Below are 18807 nucleotides of genomic sequence, written 5' to 3'. Positions count from 1 at the left end.
CCTACCATTATCTCTAACTGCACCACCCCTCTCTACTCTCTCAAAAACACACAACTGAGCACACACCTCAGGTGGGGTCCAAAGACAAATTCCCATGGGCGTGACGGCAAACACCAGCAGCAATAGCTTCTCCAGAGCCCACAGGGTATCACTGCCGAAGCCTATAAATAAACCTTGTGCCACGTCGCCTCTACAGTCTTAAATAAACACAGTGGTAGGGGGGATAGTGACCCGGTACTCAGCCAGACTCGGGGGCTACACGTTAGCAAGGCAGAGTAGATCATTTCATGGTCATATTTGCTGAGCGGATATTGTATTTTAAAACCATGCTGGGTTTCCTCAATTACCGTAGCAGGTTGGGGGGTTGGGAGGGGATGTGGATGGTAATCCAGCACCACAACACAGAGACAAGACAATTCAACATCGCACCCATAGAGTCAAAGGGAGTATCGCTACAAACACAACATTTCAACCTCAAGATGGAGATGATTTCTTTCTGAATGTGGTAAATGTCAAAGGCATGATTAGATGCTGGATATAAGGATCCCTCAACTTCAAGGAAAGGCACTTAGATCACCTGAAATGTTTTACTGGAACACTCATTACAGGGAAAGATAAATCAAATCGATGGGATTGCCTCAACATCACTTTATAATGCTTTATTCCCTCAGTCCATCTCTCGAGGAACATTAGTCAGCGGGAAATGTAACGTATCTGATGGCTGCCTGCATTCTGATGGTCTTACATGCACACAGGAGCCCAGCGATGACAAGGGGGTGGGAGGGGGGGGCCTGTCTGCAACAGCCAAATATGGAGGAAAGAGCCAACTGCAGACCGTCTGCCTGCCTCACACACGTCAGAGACCCTCCCCGACGTCACATGATCAGTGTAATGACATCAGCCTTGCAGAGGAAAGCGCTCAGACAGCAGAGGGCTGGGTCAGGTGGTGTCTCGCTGCATACAATGAGCCACAACCCATGCAGAAACACAAACCTGTTTTGGGGGTGGGGGGTGGGCAGCACGACACACAGCGAAAGCTTGACACCAGCGTAATAAATCTCTCCTGACATCACGGGCTGTGTAAGTGTTCAGCTCTGCCTTCAAACTGATGCATGAGTCCTAACATCTATTCTGGGATGCTGGTTGCATAAGCTCATTTCAGCTGCAGTGTCACTGTGACCATTGAGAAATCATGACAGGTTTTTCTTTCCGGTGGGTGGGGGTGGATGAGTGCTGGGGGTGGTGGTGGTGGTGGGGGTTCACATTAGGTTTAGGCAATTGCAACCATTCACATCCATCCCACAAAAGAGCGTGGCAAGGTAAGGCTGCTAACACATTGATGGAGGTCTTGACAAAAACCACTGAGAGTCTTTTGCCTGCAGCTTTTCAGTTCACTATGGCTGTTATTTTTACCCCTTTCACACTGGACCAAAAACAAAAACAACACCCCCCCCCCCCCAAAAAAAAACCCCACCCAAACCACCAACATCTGCCTTTTGTTTTCAATGGGAAAGAGAAGAACTGGCTTTTACTCCCCTAACAGTAGTTACGGGCATTAGTTGGCTCCTATAAGCAGGGATAGAAACAAGTTACCCGGGACGGAGTTTGCACCACGACGCTCAGATCGTCATCGTCTTGGAGCACTGTTGACTATTTTTAGCAGCTTTATTAGCGTTTACCATAAATGACAGCAAAACTAATGCTGTTAAACTATTTGGTAAGGAAGTCAAATCACAATGAAATTGTACAAAATTGAAAACAGAATAAACATTTGGTATCATTAAGTCTACTTGCTTGGCAAGCAAGCGATATACAAACTTTAATATTAAAAAATATTCACGCAGTACCGTTCAAATGCTTTATGGTTATTCATCTTATTTATTCATTTCATCTCAGTGTGAGAGTTCTTGTGTTTTGCTGTCACTTCTTGGGGATCATCTCCTTTAACTGCAAAAACCAAAATCGAACGGATTTATAACTCAACATACAACATAATACGAACAGAACTGTGAGCTTGCTGAACTGTTGCACCTCTAGTTCACGTTCTTCTTTTGAACCGTTTCTACTTGAAAATAGCACCAAATATCGTTGCTTCTTGCTGGGTCAAGTGTCGACCTACTTCCGTTGAGGAACAGCACTGCTGGAGATTTTCAATGAGCTCAGCAAAAATACACATTGCAGTCTCAGGCTTTCTATCAGGTGGACAATGGCTCACCTGCAACCCCATTCAGAGTGCAGGTCATTAAACCAACACACTGAGTCACTGCTGCCAAATGGCTTGCTTTGGAATTTTGCGCAGAGTTTAAAAACACTTTTTTTTTTCCTCCTCTGTTCTCACACATCTTTTCATAAAAAGTTCTTTACTTGAAGCCTGACGTTCTGGAGGCTCAGTGGTGTTCCACGCACCACTAGCAGGACAATCTGATGCAAACAGTCCACACCCTGCTGTGCCTCCAGTGGAATGAGCCTCTATCACCGTGACCAGACACAATTGGGAGACAGATAAAGCAGCTCGAGCTGAATGACTTAGGACAAGGGGCTCATCTAAAAACAGCTGATAGTGGGTGTGTTCGGTGTGGACGCAGAGGTGGAGTAGGCTAAAACACAGTAAGTCAAACACAGTACACTGCTCAATTTTAAAAGAGGCATGAAAACAATTTGCTGTCAACGCTTTTCATGGCAGTTTTATGAGACACGTTTGTCCACAGGAAACTTGGAACAGCACGTCTCTGTGGCTGGCAGACAACCAACCAGCCGACATCTGTTGGGAGTCAGAGAACCAATCTGACCAAATTACTATTTCATTGTTGGAAATTCATCTGACAAAAATCAATAAACAATATTCTCTGCATCAACATTTAAAAACACTTGATCACGGGGAACATTAGAGGCTTCTCAATTTTTTATTTCAACTCAGACATAGACCTCACCTCCACGGGGCAACTGATGCCATCATTCGCAAATGTTTTGTTTATTCCGAACAAACAAAAAACCCAAAGCCTCTGAGCATATTTACACACTCTGGATTTATAACTTAGGCTGAAGTACATGTGCGTGCAGAACCTACATGTCATGCGCTGCCCTGAAATGTAACCGGCAAGTCTGGCAACGCAACCACAACATGTGACAGGTTTGCCCACTGCTGAAGGTAACTCAGTTTATTAGCTGCAACTCCAAACCAACTTTCAGCCATCATTGTTTGGGATACATTAAAGAACTCAGCGTGGGAGCATAGATGCCTCGCTGCCAATTCCACACATGCTACGCATGTATAAATGCCCACAACAACATAGGGCCCTTGGATTGGCACACAGAACTCATCCCTCTTTACATAGCAGTGTCTTTCATTACAACAGTGCACTGATGAATGAGGTGCAAGATATGAAGTGACAAATGTGCATCTCAAAAATGAAAAAGTAATTATCCCAACCTCCTGGATCAATGACACACGCATGGAATCCAGAGGCAAAGAGACAGAGCGCTGGTTCATAAAGGAAACGATGACAGTGTGGGTCAAACTCGAGGCATCAACTTGTCTTAACCTCCAAACATGAAGACACAACACAATTTCCGCTGGGGTTAATGGCCATCCAGCAGATGCAGTCGTGGTGGCAGTCTGTCAGGCAAGAGTAGACCCTTTCACACATCAGCACTCTTACCGGGTTCATGACCTTTGCAGGGTCCCAACACCTCATAAAACCCAACTACAAACAGCTCCTGAGTGTCTGATGGCAGAGGGTGGGGGTCTGCCTCTTTACAGTGGCAACAAAGAAGGCAGGAGGAACAAATGGAGACAAGTCAGGCGTCCCTGCTAATTCTGAACCAAGGTCCTTTGAGCAAAGGTCACACCTGAGATGCAGGACAGCTTTGCTTCTCAGTTAACATTCTCAGCTTCACAAATCACGACGACTCCTCTCCTCTAAGCAGACTCACACCACTGCAACCTGTTAAAGGATTCTTTTTCTATAAGAATTTAATATTATACCTTGTGCATTTTCTCAAAATATAATAGACAACAAGATCACATGATATTTAGATTCTTTTTTTACACAAATCCATCAAAAAAAGATAAGAGTATACATGCAATATGCACATACTCTGCAGACATTTCAGCAACAAAGCTGTGTGCTGAACATTCACACTGCAAGAAGAGGTGGGACATTGGAGCTGGAATATTGGAATCAATTTCCAATACTGACGTTACTCACAGATCAGCTGACTCCACTGACATACTGGATGTCAGACTGGTAGCGCCAACTACCACCAAAATACCACCTACAATAATGAGTTAAAAGTTCAAGGAAAGTATAGCAATCAGTGTCTGTATCAGCAGATGTTTTTCAGAATCGAAACGAAACTCAAAAAATTGTGGATCCGCGCATCTAAGACTGCAAGCAGGAGTTTCCCTTAAGGAGTGGATACATCTGCCAAACTTATTTCAACAAGCCTCCGTATATCATAATAAATAAAAGAGTCAATGTATTATCTCACCATGCATGTTTTTACATTAGAAAGTTGACACTGCGGAGCAGGAGACAGCATCAAGGAAATAAGCTGAAATGAACTCTATTGCAAACAAAAAAAAAAAGAAATAAACAAAAAAAGCAGTCAATTATTCTAGAGCTAACTTTATGAACCTGACAACCAGCTGCTCTATTTCTTGACCAACTAAGTTCTTTTGAAGTTTCCCGGAGGAATGCTGGCAGCTCCAAGGTTGACAAGTAAAAACTAGAAATATAAATTAATTACCGTTTTACCACCAGGTCCTTGTCTGGCAGGTCCAGACAGAGCACTGGGCTGAAGTTGGCTTGCTTTCAAAAGCAAATTACGGAGAAGCTTTACCTTAATTGTACCAACTGCCTGAGACGGTTGGGTCATAGATGGGGAGTAGATACACAATCTTGAGTGTGAAAAGAAAAGCTCCCAAAAAAAAATTTTTTTTTTTCGAAGCTCCCCTGCTTGTCCGTTTCTGCTTGAGAAATCATTTTCATCAAGTCTTTCAATTGGCGGGCTGATGAAACCACATTAAAACTTTATCCTGGAGGTTTCTCATCACTGGTAGCATTGTGAAACAAAGTCTTCATTAACAGTCCTGTGTGTGTGTGTGTGTGTGTGTGTGTGTGTGTGTGTTTCAATGCCATGCCAGTATCACATTAACACACTGGTCTTTGGCTGTAACACACTGAGAAAAAAAAGCAATGTGCCAACAAAAGCAAGGAGGAAGAAGACTGTGAGCTAGCAAGAACAGTGTGGTCACAGCTTTAAAATATTAAAAACAAAAACAAAAGCAAAAAGCAGCTTTGTGAATTGTGTATGAGGAAGGAAATGCACTCCACACACTCAGAATGCTTCAAGGACACAAAAACACATTGTATCGGGTGATTCACGCAGAACATGAAACGCAACTTCTGACCTACCTGGGGGTATGCCATGGACGGTACTGAATCTGGTTTTTGGTGACTGTATGCAGAATGCAGCCACAAATCATCAAGCATTCAGGCTTCTAGTTGGCAATCTTTTGTTTGACCTAGCAACCAGTGTTGGGTAGCAACCCACTTAAGTAATACTACACTCCTGGGAACAAGTAGTATAACAAATTACAGGTAAAATAACTAGTGACAACTTTACTTTTATTTCCAGCATCCTATCACACTGCACACTTAGCAGTATACTAGCTTATACAGAAGACTGTGCATCTTGTCTGCTGCAGCAACTGCGACAGGCAGCAGGTGGACGCAGCTAACATGGGTGCAGCTGGGGAAGGAGAGCCCAGGACACAGAACTTTGGCAGACTGTGGTCAACAGCTAAGGTGTATCGGTGGAGGCTAGTTTGACTTTGTCAGGAGGGGAAGAGGACAATTCAACCAACACTTTCTACTTCTTTCTTCTTTTTTAATGTTTCCCAGCCTCTGTGACATTTTCAGGGTCTTGTCACAACCTTATGGAGACTGATTGTTGTGAAATATAACTGCGTAATGCTTGCGGTATGAAAACTCTTTACAACCCCCCCCCCAAAAAACCCCAAAACAAAACAAACAAACATCCTGAAACATCTACACCAACAGCACAACTTGTGACACTCGCTGATATAATTTTACACCCAACCAAAGATGATCCTTGCGCAGGTGTGGGGGGCAGGTGAGGTGCACGTGCTTTCATCCAGCCTGAAGCCAGATTAAAAACTAAAGATTAGTGAACTGAAGGACTGTTGCCGGGGCCTGACGAGTAGTAAAATGTAAGAGGTGCTTCCACAGGGAGAAGAACATTTTGACATTCACAACAAGCCGATTCAATCTAACACATTGCTTTCACTATTGAGGGCTGTACTTTAGGTTTTGTTTCTTTAATTCACATGGCGTGAATCTCATTTATCAATTCACAGTAGATCCAGGTCAAACGGCAGACTGATTGTGAAATTGTTCTGCTCATTCTTAATTTCTTAATCTGCGTCAATCCCTTCTCTTGCCACATATTAGTCACTCAGATTTACATGCTCCCGCTGTGATTCTTAAACAAGCTCTCTGGGTTGTGCAAGTACATTTTCAGTCTCCCGGCTGCGGTGCTTATCCACGAAAGGAGACCTGTGTCTCATTCAAGGACACGCCGAGTACACACACGGGACTGATAAGGGTACACTCTACCTGTTCTAAAGACAAACCTCCTTGTTTTTTTGATGAGTGAGCAATATAGAAATAAACTAGATCTTTGAGATTCGCCGTAAAACTTTAGGTGACAGCAGCACAGCGAGACCTTCAGTGTCCAACTGTGGTTTGTCTGATATCAGGGGATGTCCCAACACAACCATCACACAACTTCAGTCGCACCAGTGAGTGACTCAGAGTTCCGACAGTGAGGTCAGCTAAATGGTGACACGAATGACCACTTGCGCTACTTTTAACCAATCAGCTACTTAACATTTTTTTTTTGGACAACTTGCCTTATTAAGCCATCAGCCTGTCCATGCCGGTTGTTTGATACACCAATGGGGAAAGTTCATAGTCCATTTACCATCATAAGAACAACAATGATAAACTTTAGAGACAACAAAATACTGATGGAGCACAAGCAGCCATTCATTCAACGATGGCATGCTAAAAGACTGAAAGACGATGCTGAGAATCAGGACATGTTTGCCTCACCGGCTCATAGGAGGAATAATGACAAACAAAGGAAAACAAATAATGAAAACCAGAAATTGGGTATTTCAATTATCTGTCTGCCAAAAATTACACAATCTGTCCTTAACAGAGAAAGTGAGATGTCTTCTCCTGACAGGAACATGTCAGTTTCAGAAGTCACAAACTCTAAACACACATTTAAGGACCAGACCACACAAATAAGAGCAGAAAGCCACCTTCATCAGAACGTCCCTCACTTTGACATATTCAACAAAACAGTGAATTTACAGGCATTTGCTCTTCCCTAGCATGGAAGCTGGTGAACCACTTTATCATTCAGATTATGCTAATAGAAGGTTTGTCCACAAGTCAGTCAGACAGACAGACAGACACAGAAAGTGTAACTCCTGAACAAAAACTGCTTTGAGAGCTACAGCAAAGAAAAGAATCAGAATGTCTGGCCTGAACCACAATTCCGCTTCCAATTAGCATTTAACCACTTTAGGTATTTGAATGCAATTTGAAAATAAGGGCAGTGCTGCCTGGTTATCTCAGCCTTTGGCTTACAGCCAGACTTACTTACTGATGTGTCCTTAGGAGCACATCCACCCAATCCACTCAGGCTGGCCCACATTCGGGGGTACAGGTAGAACCCCGGAGGCAAAGTGTGCTTGTTAAATACAGAAGCATCACGAACGGCTGCTGTCAGATCCGTTATACTTTGGTTGAGTAACAATGTAACACAAGCGTTTACTCACACATACACTCACACATTTGTCTCCCAAGACACATATTAGGGTAAAAACATAACTGTTTTTTGGGTTTGTTGTTTTTGTTGTGTTGTCTCACATTTTGGTCTAGGTTACAACAATCCACCATATCAACCTGCATGTATTATATTGCACAACATTTTTTTTTAAGCACAGATTATTGTGGGATCATGCAGAAGCCACGATGACTTGCATAGTGCTTGCCCAGCCTACCTGCTAGCTCACATGCTAACATTATGTAGCTGGATGAGCAAGCAGTTGAGGTATTTCTGCACTGACAACATACACACGACGTGACAACCGGGTCGCAGTCCACAGGAGAATCGGTCTTCTACAGAACAACATGAGTTCAAACGCGATCTCTCGGGTTTGCCTGAGAAACGGTGTATTTAGCCAGCCGGCTAGCTAGCGCCCATGCCTTTCTCTCGGGGAACACGTGGAGAGAACACGTGATGTCTCATAACAAACCTGCTCACTTTTAGAGATTAAACGAGCAGCTGTTTCATATTGGGCCGTGTCTCAATGTGGTAATCTACTTTGGAAAGACATGAAAAGCTGACAGGTTTTGACACGGGCTGTCTGGTAGCTTATTTAGCCAACCTGCGGCTAAGCTAACAACTGAATGGGAAGGGCTTTGACGACGCACTAGGCCAGAGAGGAGTCTGTGTGCTATTGTTAGCCTGCTAAGCAGCTAACAGTCGTGGCTTCCCCCCCACCCTTACCACTCGGCGCAATGCGAGACATGGGCGGATATCGCGTTTATCTCCTGTGTTGGCAAAATGTCGAAACACATCTCAAAAACAGACCGGCGAATGGGTGCTAATCGTCGGTTTAAGCATTTAGCGTGTGTCGGGGGGGGGGGGGGGTCGTGTCGGCTAAGTTAGGAGGTTCACTATTTGGATCGGCAGGAGGGACTCGGACATGGAGGGTACAACACGGTCGCGGAGCTTAAAAAAAAAGACATTTAAAAAAAAGTCATTTACGCCGTGGAAACCACAAAAGTCACCGCGGCAAAGTGACGCTGCTAAATTGAGGATGCTCGCATCCGCCGCCAACGTCAATTCATCCACTAAACTTCCCAACTGATCCCGTTTGGAGCGATGACACGAGCTTTGCACGATTAACTCAACGTGTCCACCAACGTGCAAAAGCAAAGCTCTATTTCTTTTCTCTCTCTCTTTCTTTTCAGACACCCCTCACCATTGAAATTATGACCGTAACCGTCTGAGACACGAGAATTTAGAAGCAAAATCGCACAAACGGTGGCATAAAAAGTGTTTTTTTTTTAAAAAAAAAGTTTCGGTTTCGTTTGAGGGATTTTAAAGCATTTAAACGATTTCGATCGTGTCACTTCTTGTGCAATCAGACACCCATGGGTGCACTTTGCCACCCATGAACTCCAGGAATAGCCTTCACCGGGGAGGACAAGCTTTCACTCCAAATATATCCAGCTTGTGCAGGGAGCAACAAGAGGGCGAGCACTGGCCTTGTTTATGGACCGACTTTTGGTTTCAACGAAAGAAAACAAGAAAAAAACAGGGGCTACCTGACAGCTGTCCGTGGTGTGACCACACCTGGGTGGACACACATGAACGCAACACTGAAATAAACAAGTAGAGAGGGTACAAACCGTGGTGTGCTTGTCCGTTCACGCTGACCACGGTCACGGCGTTCATTTTTCTAGTCCACGGGTTCACCTTGGGCGGGGGAGCTTCGGTAAACTCCTTTCTGCCTTTATCGCTATCCTCGTTTTGCTTGTCTTCGCTGTCACAACACTCCTTGCCCTCCGCCGTTGCCTGCTTCGGGGACTGCTCCTGCCTATCAGGGGTTCCTCCCTGCCCGGGGCGTCTACTGTCGCTGCTCCCCTGGACGGCGACACCCGTCTGCCTCTTGGCCCCGTCACCCCGAGCGACCTCCTCTTCCTCCGGCTCACCGCGGGCCACTTTGCCGTGCTCCTCCGCTTTGGCAAGCGGGTTGCCGGGCAGGAGAGCCTCCACCTGAGTGGCCATTTCCCACCACCGTCTTTCTTCCCCCTTCAGGATTACCAGTCCTCCCTCCCCCCGGCCCGAATTCGCCTTCAACTCCCGAGAAATGTGAAGTTGTTGGGCGGAGAGTGCCGCTCCTCTGTCGCTCTTAGACCAGGCGAGCTTCAGTCTAAGACGCAGAGTCGTCGGTGTGGGATTAAAACATGTATAAAAATAAAGAAAACGTGTCCGAGGGGCCTCACGGGATTACAAACCTACCTCCACCACTAGCAGCAATATGGATGATCCCCACCACGCGATAGAAGGGTGCGCGCACGTAAGGTGTAGAAGGGGAGTAGCCACGTATAGCCGGGAGCGCGCGTTTGCGTCGAATTACGTTGCTGCTGCATTCAAGCGCCACCTCCTCATCAACCCGTGACACTCTACCTTGTAGGAAGTCGCTTGTATGTACACAAAGTATCAGGAGTAAATATTAGGGTTGAGTCAACCGTTTAATCCAGTCTAATGAAGATTAAACTGCGTTGCTTTTTTTAAGTTAATCGTTTAACTTCTTTAAAATTCTGCAGCGACACCAGACAAACACCCTACTTAAGCTTTCAATAAAGACTTAATTATTACAAATTATGGCAGCTACCAACCGTCACCCTGGTAAACCAAAGCAAATTAACCAAAAGTAATTCATATTTTCCATGCAATGTCACCTCCAGCTTCTAAATGTTACATCAGTTTGGTTAACAGATCGTGCAAAATTGTGGTAATTGTAGTTAAAGCCTCAACAATCAATTATAAGGTCAATAAAATATAAAACATTTGCTGACAGTCTGCCTGAATGGTATTGTGTGTATTCAATTTTTAGACAAAAATTGGATAATAACTGATTTATTAACATGAAAGCAGCAGTTGGATAAAGGTGGAGCTATTTTGAAAACGTCAGCACAATTTAATGACATCACATTTTACATATGTTTTTTAACTGTAGTTTTATTTTGTTTAAGTGACCTACTAGTAAGTACAGCTAGTAAATAGAAAGGTCTTTACATACAGAATAGTATGCACGGGAAATACAAATATTTAAAGTAAGAATAAGTAGTGGTATTTATATTGAGTTTCTTTATTCAAATTGGAGAGATCATTAAGGGAATGCAAAATCAAATTTAAAAAATTAAAGTGCAAAAATCAAGTCAAATACAAATCACAAGAGCAGCAAAACATAAAACAAGTCAGTTACAAAGAGCAGTTGAGAGGTCTAAAACCATACATTTAAAGTTACTAAATATGTATTTGTTTGATATTTTGAAATGATACTTAATCACACAAAAAACGAGGATCAATACGACACAGGTTATTTGTAAAGCCAGCCGTCTACTCTTTTCAGGTGGTGTTTGATGGAATAATTAACCTTTTTTTCGTGTTGAGCCCTGCAAGTAATAATCATGAATGCTGCTTCTCTGTGTCCATCATGTAAACACTGATGACCCACAGCACTAAAACTAGACGACTCCATGACACCGGCAGCTGTTTTGAATTTGTCCTTCCTCTGATTGTAGTTCCTTGACTCTCAGGGACTACTTACATTTTCCCCAACTCCCCCTGAACGCAGCGCGGATCATCGGTGACGTCGGTCACCGCAGATCACTTTTATCTCATTAAATCTGCCATCAGAAACATAATTATTCAACACCATCAGCTCGTTAAACCTTTTAGAACTGACGTGACGTTTTGTGTGTCACGCACTCGTGATTTTTCCTTTTTCTTTTTTTCCGCCTCTATCTATCTATCGTTTGTTAAAAAAAAAAAAAAAAAGTCGATGGGGGAATGAACTTAAACGCCTCTTACTTGTTCCTGCACCCCACACACGTGTCGCTACCGGAGCAGCACGTGTGCGCTCACGCCCTCGGTCCAGCTTTCCAGAGAGTTTTTTTTTTTAATTTAGCATCCCCCCCCCCCCCCCGTTTTTTTTTCTTACACAATAACAAACTGAGAGTTGTTGCTGTTATGGAAGATGGAGTGTGTGTGTGTGTGTGTGTGTGTGTGTGTGTGTGTGTGTGTGTGTGTGTGTCAGACGAGTGTTGGGAGTGAATGTGTTGTGATGAGGCGCTTGGCTCATTTAAGGACCTCACTTATTTAGTGTGGTTGATTATATAATAAGCATATGAGTTAGACTTGTGTGTCATTTGATAGGAGGTGTGTGTGTGTGTGTGTGTGTGTGTGTGTGTGTGTGTGTGTGTGTGTGTGTAAAGGAGCATATTTATGTTTGACAAAGAATGCTGCTACTGTGGAATGCGGAGGAATGAGTGGCTTCCCTCGTCTACTCCTGGTTTACTTTACAAAAAGACTTTCAAAAACCAATTAGCTATTTTCTTCATCACCCAGCTTGATCATCCTTGCTGCTAAACTGTCAGTTTCATCATCTGACAGGAAAGTTTGTTTTGCTAAATTATTAAAACGCAGCCTCCAAAAACATAAAACCGATGAAATATGCGCAGGAGTGCAAACAAATGTGGGAACGCCACTAAAAACCATGTTAGCAAACAACTTAACGTAACATAACACTCCCTGGATGTCTGGAGTTTCCGACGCGTCTCGGTCATTCATTATGTTTCCATGCCGTTTGCAGAGCTTTGCGGGAACTCTGACTTTCGGCACGAACAGCCACAGACTGGCTCTCGTTCTTCTCTTGCTGTCAGGGGCAATTTCCCTGCAACTGGTGCTTTTAAATCGATAACACAGGTTGGGTTGTTGTGTGTTGTCCAAAACTCTTTGAAAGCAGAGGAAGTCATGTTTGTGCATGCACAGTGGAGGGTTGTTTGGCCCGTCAGAGGGGCGAAGCGACCTCAGGGCAACCGTTCACAGCTATCTGGAAGTGTTAATGGCCCAGTGTGCCTCTGACAAACCTGCTAATATAAAAAGTGTTGAATCATCTGTGGTGGCCAAAGTGTTTGTACTCGCTGTGGACGGAAACCCTGTTTTTCACACTCGGTCACAACCGAGATGCCTTACATTACAAAAAAAAATTAGCAGATGAACAAAATCACCATCGGTGACAGAAGATAATTAGCGAATAATATCAGGAATGGAAGAGACGAGGAATGCGTCGCAGTCGGAGAGCACAAACCACTGCCGAGGTGAACGGAATTCCTTCAGATTTGAAGAAACACCCTAAATGGGGGCGATATCATGTACACGTGAGGTCACCGTTACCCCGACTTTTGACCTTTGACCACCAAAATCCTTCCAGTTCATCGTTGTCTCCCTTTGGATGTTTGTGCCAAATTTGAAGAAATTCCCTGAACATGTTTTGGGGATGTTGAGTTAAAAAGAATGAGATGGGTGGACAACATGATGCCGTTCATTCAATTCTTTAAAAAAACAACAACAACAACAAAACCCAAACACAATAACAACACTTGAAATGAGGCCTTGAAGCGGAAACAACCCACACGTTGCCTCAGGTCAACCGGGTGTAACTGACCAGCCCCGGAACATAACAGGCGCTTCCTTGGCCCGCTCCTCCACCGAGACTTAGCGCTGGTGAAATTTGGCTTCGTTTTTAGTGCACAAGCCTGCCAGACGGACAAAGCCACGCGGTTTCCTCAGCGAAGGTAAAACTCGTGTCAGTTCTAACTTTTGAGAATTAGGCACGAGAAAACATGCCGACGATCAACATGCGAGCTTCGCTAATGACTCACGGGCTTCTTTGCAGGTTCATGAATAATCCCTGAAATATGCAGCCGCGCCGACGGAGACCTGCGTGTGGCTTCCCTCTGCTTGCTGTAAATGGCTGCATTATTATGAAGGGCGCAGTGTTTGTGTGACAGGTGTGTCAGGCGTCGCAGAGAAGTGGGATGCGTGGAGGGCGTGTCCATCACCTGCGCTGCTCTGATTTCACCGTGTGAATATAAATTTGAATCGCTATTGTTAACCTTTCTATTAACTTTTCACACCCTGCAAAACACCAAACCCTCCGTAAACCCCAGCGTAAGTCAGTCTGAGTTCTCCTGTATCGTGGTAGTTATCCATCACGTGAGAATACATGTTTAGAAACACATTTAAAATAAAACGAAATATGTGAAATAAGATTGCATAAACTCTCAGATGAGTGGGTGTGGTTAAAAAGCCTGACCCAGCTGTTCTCCTCTCACGGATGGAAATCCTCCAGTGAACGCAAACTCACATTTTAGTCACGTGACCATAAGACTCCAAGTCCTCAAGGTATTTCTGCTTTAATGCAATATAATCCAAGTGTGTGTGTACATATATGTGTGTGTGTTTGTGTGTGTGTGTTTTGACATCAGCCCTGCATGAAATGTTCACTACATTTTGACGGGTTTGCAACTGATCTGCTCCTCCCAAGATAAAACTAAAAAGACAACACTAAAACTGTCGGGCACATTCAGAACAATTAAAATTTTGCAAACATTTTTTTTTTTTTAAAAATGAAATAAAATTTTAAAAAAGCTAATCAAGGAGTCTGAAATGTAACAGGGAAAGCTACAGTTGTGTTGTAGCGCCTGATCGCAAGGCTGCAACAACAGATATGTTTTTATTCACACAGGTAAATGTTTTAATTAATTATTGGACGGATTTTTATATTCAAACCCATCAAAGATGACGTATTGTGCGTTTGATATGCCAGTACGATGTTCTTCTTGATGAAATGATGATAAATGACGAAGTGTTGCACAGATTGTTCAAGTTTTCAGAGCCTCTGAATTCAGGCTCCTGTGTGGGGACACCAAGGCGCCACAAGGGTTGTGCTGAGTGATGGTGAGTGACTTTCTGAGTGGGGTTCACCAGAGTGACCTTGAATTCCTCAAGTGTTTTCCTGGATATCAGAAAAATGGCCGCACTACTTTGGGTTGACTTCGCAACAGTTGCACGCTAACGCAACCAAGATGGTGAACACGGTAAACAGTCTGTGTGCTAAGCATAATGGGCCCTTTTCACAGCAGCCATTCTGACTTGTCAAAGCAGAAAAAAAAAGCACACGTGTAAACATTAACAATAGCTCCATTCAATTAATTGTCCCAGTGAGCCTGAGCGAACACACACAATACCACAGGCCCTGCGTCTGACCACCAAAACTGAATTCAAGCCTTCATTAATGTTGGTAATTACACCTGTGCTTTTGCGGCTGAGACAAGTCAAAGTGTCCACGGTGAAAAGAGCCAACTGAGCAGCTCTGACATCATAAAGTTCAAAGCACCAGTGCCTCAGCGCAGCGTCACTGAGCTGATGGCATGGCTCTCACTCGCCTTCTTCTTCTTTGTTGAGGTTTGATGGCTGCACCTCTAAGCTGAGAGAGAGAGAGAGACAGACAGACAGACAGACAGACAGACAGACAGAGAGAGCATCATAGGTGAATCTGTTCTTTCAAAAAACAGATAGCAAAAGCACACCAAAGTCTTTGTAAGGTGCTGGTACGAATAGCAAGATTCATGAATGAGTAGAATTTGTGCTAGCCATGTTGTCTTTGTCAGCTGGGAAACACCCCATTGAAGACATCCTGTATTGGGGATTAAAAGATTTTTGAAAACAAAGTAGAGAGTTTTCTGACCACAATGGCTTCACACATTGATGGTGGTAGTTGGACCTGTCGGTGGAGCAAGGTGAGATAGGCTGGTGAAGGTTTGAGGATAGAACGGGGCGTCATCTGCATAGCTGTGGATAACTGGAGCGAAGGAAAAGAGTAGATGGGCAAGAGGCCCCTCGGTAGAAGACCGTGACACTTAATCCTCTTTACCACCGGCCAGTAGTCACGCTAACATGCTAACATTTGGCTTTTGTTGACAGTGAGAAAGAGTTTAGTCGGCCTTCAACCCTCAGGTCAAATTACCCTGAAGACACACCTATTTATTGGCTCCTATTGCCATCGATGCCATCAGAAAGCCCAGGTGATGTTATCAGAAAGCCCAGGTGATGTCATCAGAAAGCCCAGGTGAATGTTCAGTGGCCCGCTTCAGCTGGTAACACCTGTCCCGTTTTGTCATCTTAAATTCAATCTGTCTGCAAACCTGCAGCACTCTAACACCTTTGAGTGTAAGACAAACAGACGGCAGCAAACTGCTTTCCGAGCTGCCTTCTGCTATTCGGTGTGTTTACCCTGCTTTGTTGGGTGTTTGGGATGTCGAACATGATGCCCTGGAGAAACAAAACAAAACAACCCCCCATCCCAGAACAACAATCCATCTACTCACAGTGGAAAACGGGTCATTCTGCCTTTTAAGGCAGGTTTACTCAGTGGGGGGAAAAAAAAGAAACACAAATGTGCATGTACTTCGGTTTGAAATGGTCGGAGTCTACTAAGCAGCTGATATGGTGAACGAGAGATTCAAGGGTTCCTCACTCTGGGTTGATTCCTAATTTTTGTTGTTGTTGTGACAATTAAACAGCAAAGAGGTGTCTTCTATGTCAAATTATAGATGTCTGTTTCTTTGCAGGCATGTTATTCTGCCCAGAAGTTAAATGTCAAATACGGACTTTGAAATGCTCAATATGTGTTTTGGCATTGGAGCAGCAGTGTGTGTGTGTGTGTGTGTGTGTGTGTGTGTGAAGTCATGATACATCAGTTTTAGATTAGTTGTGACAAAACCTTTGAATCCCTCTGCATCCTTCTCACCTCTCTCTGCCAGGCTGCCGTTTGGCTCGGCCACTAACTGTGTAACACACTGCTAAGACACACACACACACACACACACACACACACACACACACACACACACACACACACACACACACACATTTCTTCATTTACTGAGAAGTCAGACTGATTCCTACTGTGTTTTTAGTGCTGTTGATTAAATATACAAAGAATTAAAGGACGTGTTGCGTCACATGAACATTTTCATTTTAAGTACTCTGAGATCCCTTTGAACGAATGTTACCTCGACCTTTTCAGGCGTAATAAATAAAAGACATCTGTATTTACGTTACGGCATCATCTTTCACGGTATTTTTGCGGTGCTGATGTTTTGGTGTCATGCTGTCCTACTGAGATGTGAGTATCTTTGTAGGAAGCTTCATCTCGGGGACCGGTGTTGCGAACTCACTCAGGCTGCAATTTCTGTGGCGTGTGGCGTTGGTCGTGTCCAAAACTAAAACAATAAATTAATGAATGTCTTCAAAATGACTGCACGTGTCATTTCAAATCATCCTGGAAATAAAGTTCTGTACTCATGCTGGGGTTCTCTTTCTTAATTCTCCGCACAGCTGTTGGTTTCAGTCCAGTTTAGTTCTTCTTACAGTGAGAAACAAATCCAAGTCAGTGAGGGCTGCTTTTGGACAAACCTTCTGCAGCAGTCACATGGCGAGGGACCATTTTGAAAGCACTCCTTTGTTGGTGCATTCAAATGCTCGTGGGAGGTTTTGACATCTGTGTTAAATAACCAAGTTGTGAAAAGAATGATGAGAATTTGGTTGTTCGTTAAACATCCACGCTGGAAGATTTGACCATGGTACAGTTCTTATTCAACACTCTAAACTCAGTACTCATAACCTCCACCATTAACTGTATTTAAACAAACATGAACGCACTGTGTGTGTGTGTGTGTGTCTGTGTGTGTGTGTGTGTGTGTGCCACTTAAATAGCCCAGTGCTGGTTTTGGATTAGTCGTCCTCTGTTGTGTTCTGCGACTCCTCGTCTTGTGGGTTGGGACCACACCAGAGTTTGTTTTTGTGCTGAAGCGCTAAGCTCCTCTGAGGAGATGAACAGGGAGGTGTATCGCTGTCAACAAGCATGCTTGAGCACTGACTTGTGACACCAGTCACACATTCTCAGACCACATACACACCCTAATTTGCAGACGTAGTTTCCTGTAGGCCCGTGTAGATGCCCAACTCCGCACACCTTCACACACTCACACACACACACACCCCTGCCTGTCCACCAGGGCCCCTCACTGTAAACAGGCTGATATCCCGATCAATGGCGGCATCCTATTCTTTGTGGCCGATGACACTGGTGACATGTAAAGCTCTCTGGCATTGTCCGGCTCTCTGGAGCTCTTTAGCAGTGTAATCACCAGTGAAATGGCAATGGGCCACTGGGATGAAAACACAAGTCAGCAGCTGGTCAGCAAATCACAGTTGAAAGCTGTTAAATGGTGGATTTGCCCCGTAAGCAGGACGAGCTCGGGGGGCCTACGCGGACCCGGTCTGGGAGTTTGGAGGAGGAGTTGTTGTTTTTTTTTTTTTTTTTTCCACAAGCATGAATACTGACGAGATTCATGGCGTGAACGGACGCGTCTCCGTCCTTTTTTTTCACACGCATCAGCAGAAAGGAGGACCAGATTCTTACTAGAGACGATGGACTTACCCACCGCTTCACTTTCTGTTTCAACTGGTACAAGAACCGTGAACCGATGTTACACTTTACTGGGATTTTGTTCGCTAGTTTGATATTTGAGCGTTCACACGCGTTAAATCCCACACTCCACTAGACTAAAATATCTAGTGAATACTTCTTCTTCTTTTTTTCTTTTCTTTTTTTTTTTTTTAGATTTGAACAAAAACATTCAGGAATTAAGACAAAAAAAATATTCACGAGACTTGAAAACGTACATTTTTCCTCCACTCCTTATTTTTACTTGAGAAAAAAACTTGACATAAAGAAAGATTTAAAATTCCTCTAAGACCTCCAAATGGTTAAAATTCTAGAAGAGCAGGATATTCCAGAGGTACAGATATATTTCAACTGCGACGACCACAAACGTCTCTACTGTGAAACCACTTGCTTTCATACTGCCAATGATTTATATGACAATTGACAATATGACAGTTATTTGCAAACAAAGGAAACAAAGGATGGATAATTATTTTTATGGTTCTTTTGGCCACTATATTGTATTATGTCCAAACCCGCATAATTACACGTCTTGATCATTTAAAGAACGATGCTTCTTATTCAAATCATTTGCTCCTGCATTGAGGCTGCGT

General features: G+C 43.8%; 1 protein-coding gene across 5 annotated transcripts in view; it reads right to left on the bottom strand.

The window, feature by feature from the left end:
• The window catches only part of larp1 (La ribonucleoprotein 1, translational regulator), a 45106-nt gene extending 34948 nt beyond the window's left edge, over nt 1-10158 (bottom strand). For all 5 annotated transcript variants that reach the window (XM_086226134.1, XM_086226136.1, XM_086226135.1 and 2 more), the window contains exon 1: nt 9519-10158. In XM_086226134.1, coding sequence (XP_086082260.1) covers nt 9519-9897 — 379 coding nt within the window. In that variant the 5' untranslated portion in view covers nt 9898-10158. The remainder of the gene's footprint in view (nt 1-9518) is intronic.
• Nucleotides 10159-18807: the final 8649 nt, after the last annotated feature.

The sequence above is a fragment of the Aulostomus chinensis genome, chromosome 15, assembly GCF_037954235.1.
Source record: "Aulostomus chinensis isolate RoL2024-O1b breed Wild chromosome 15, RoL_Achi_v1.0, whole genome shotgun sequence".
In the NCBI taxonomy this organism is placed as follows: domain Eukaryota; kingdom Metazoa; phylum Chordata; class Actinopteri; order Syngnathiformes; family Aulostomidae; genus Aulostomus; species Aulostomus chinensis.
Note: the sequence above shows the minus strand (reverse complement) of the source record. Positions and strands in the feature narration are given on the sequence as shown.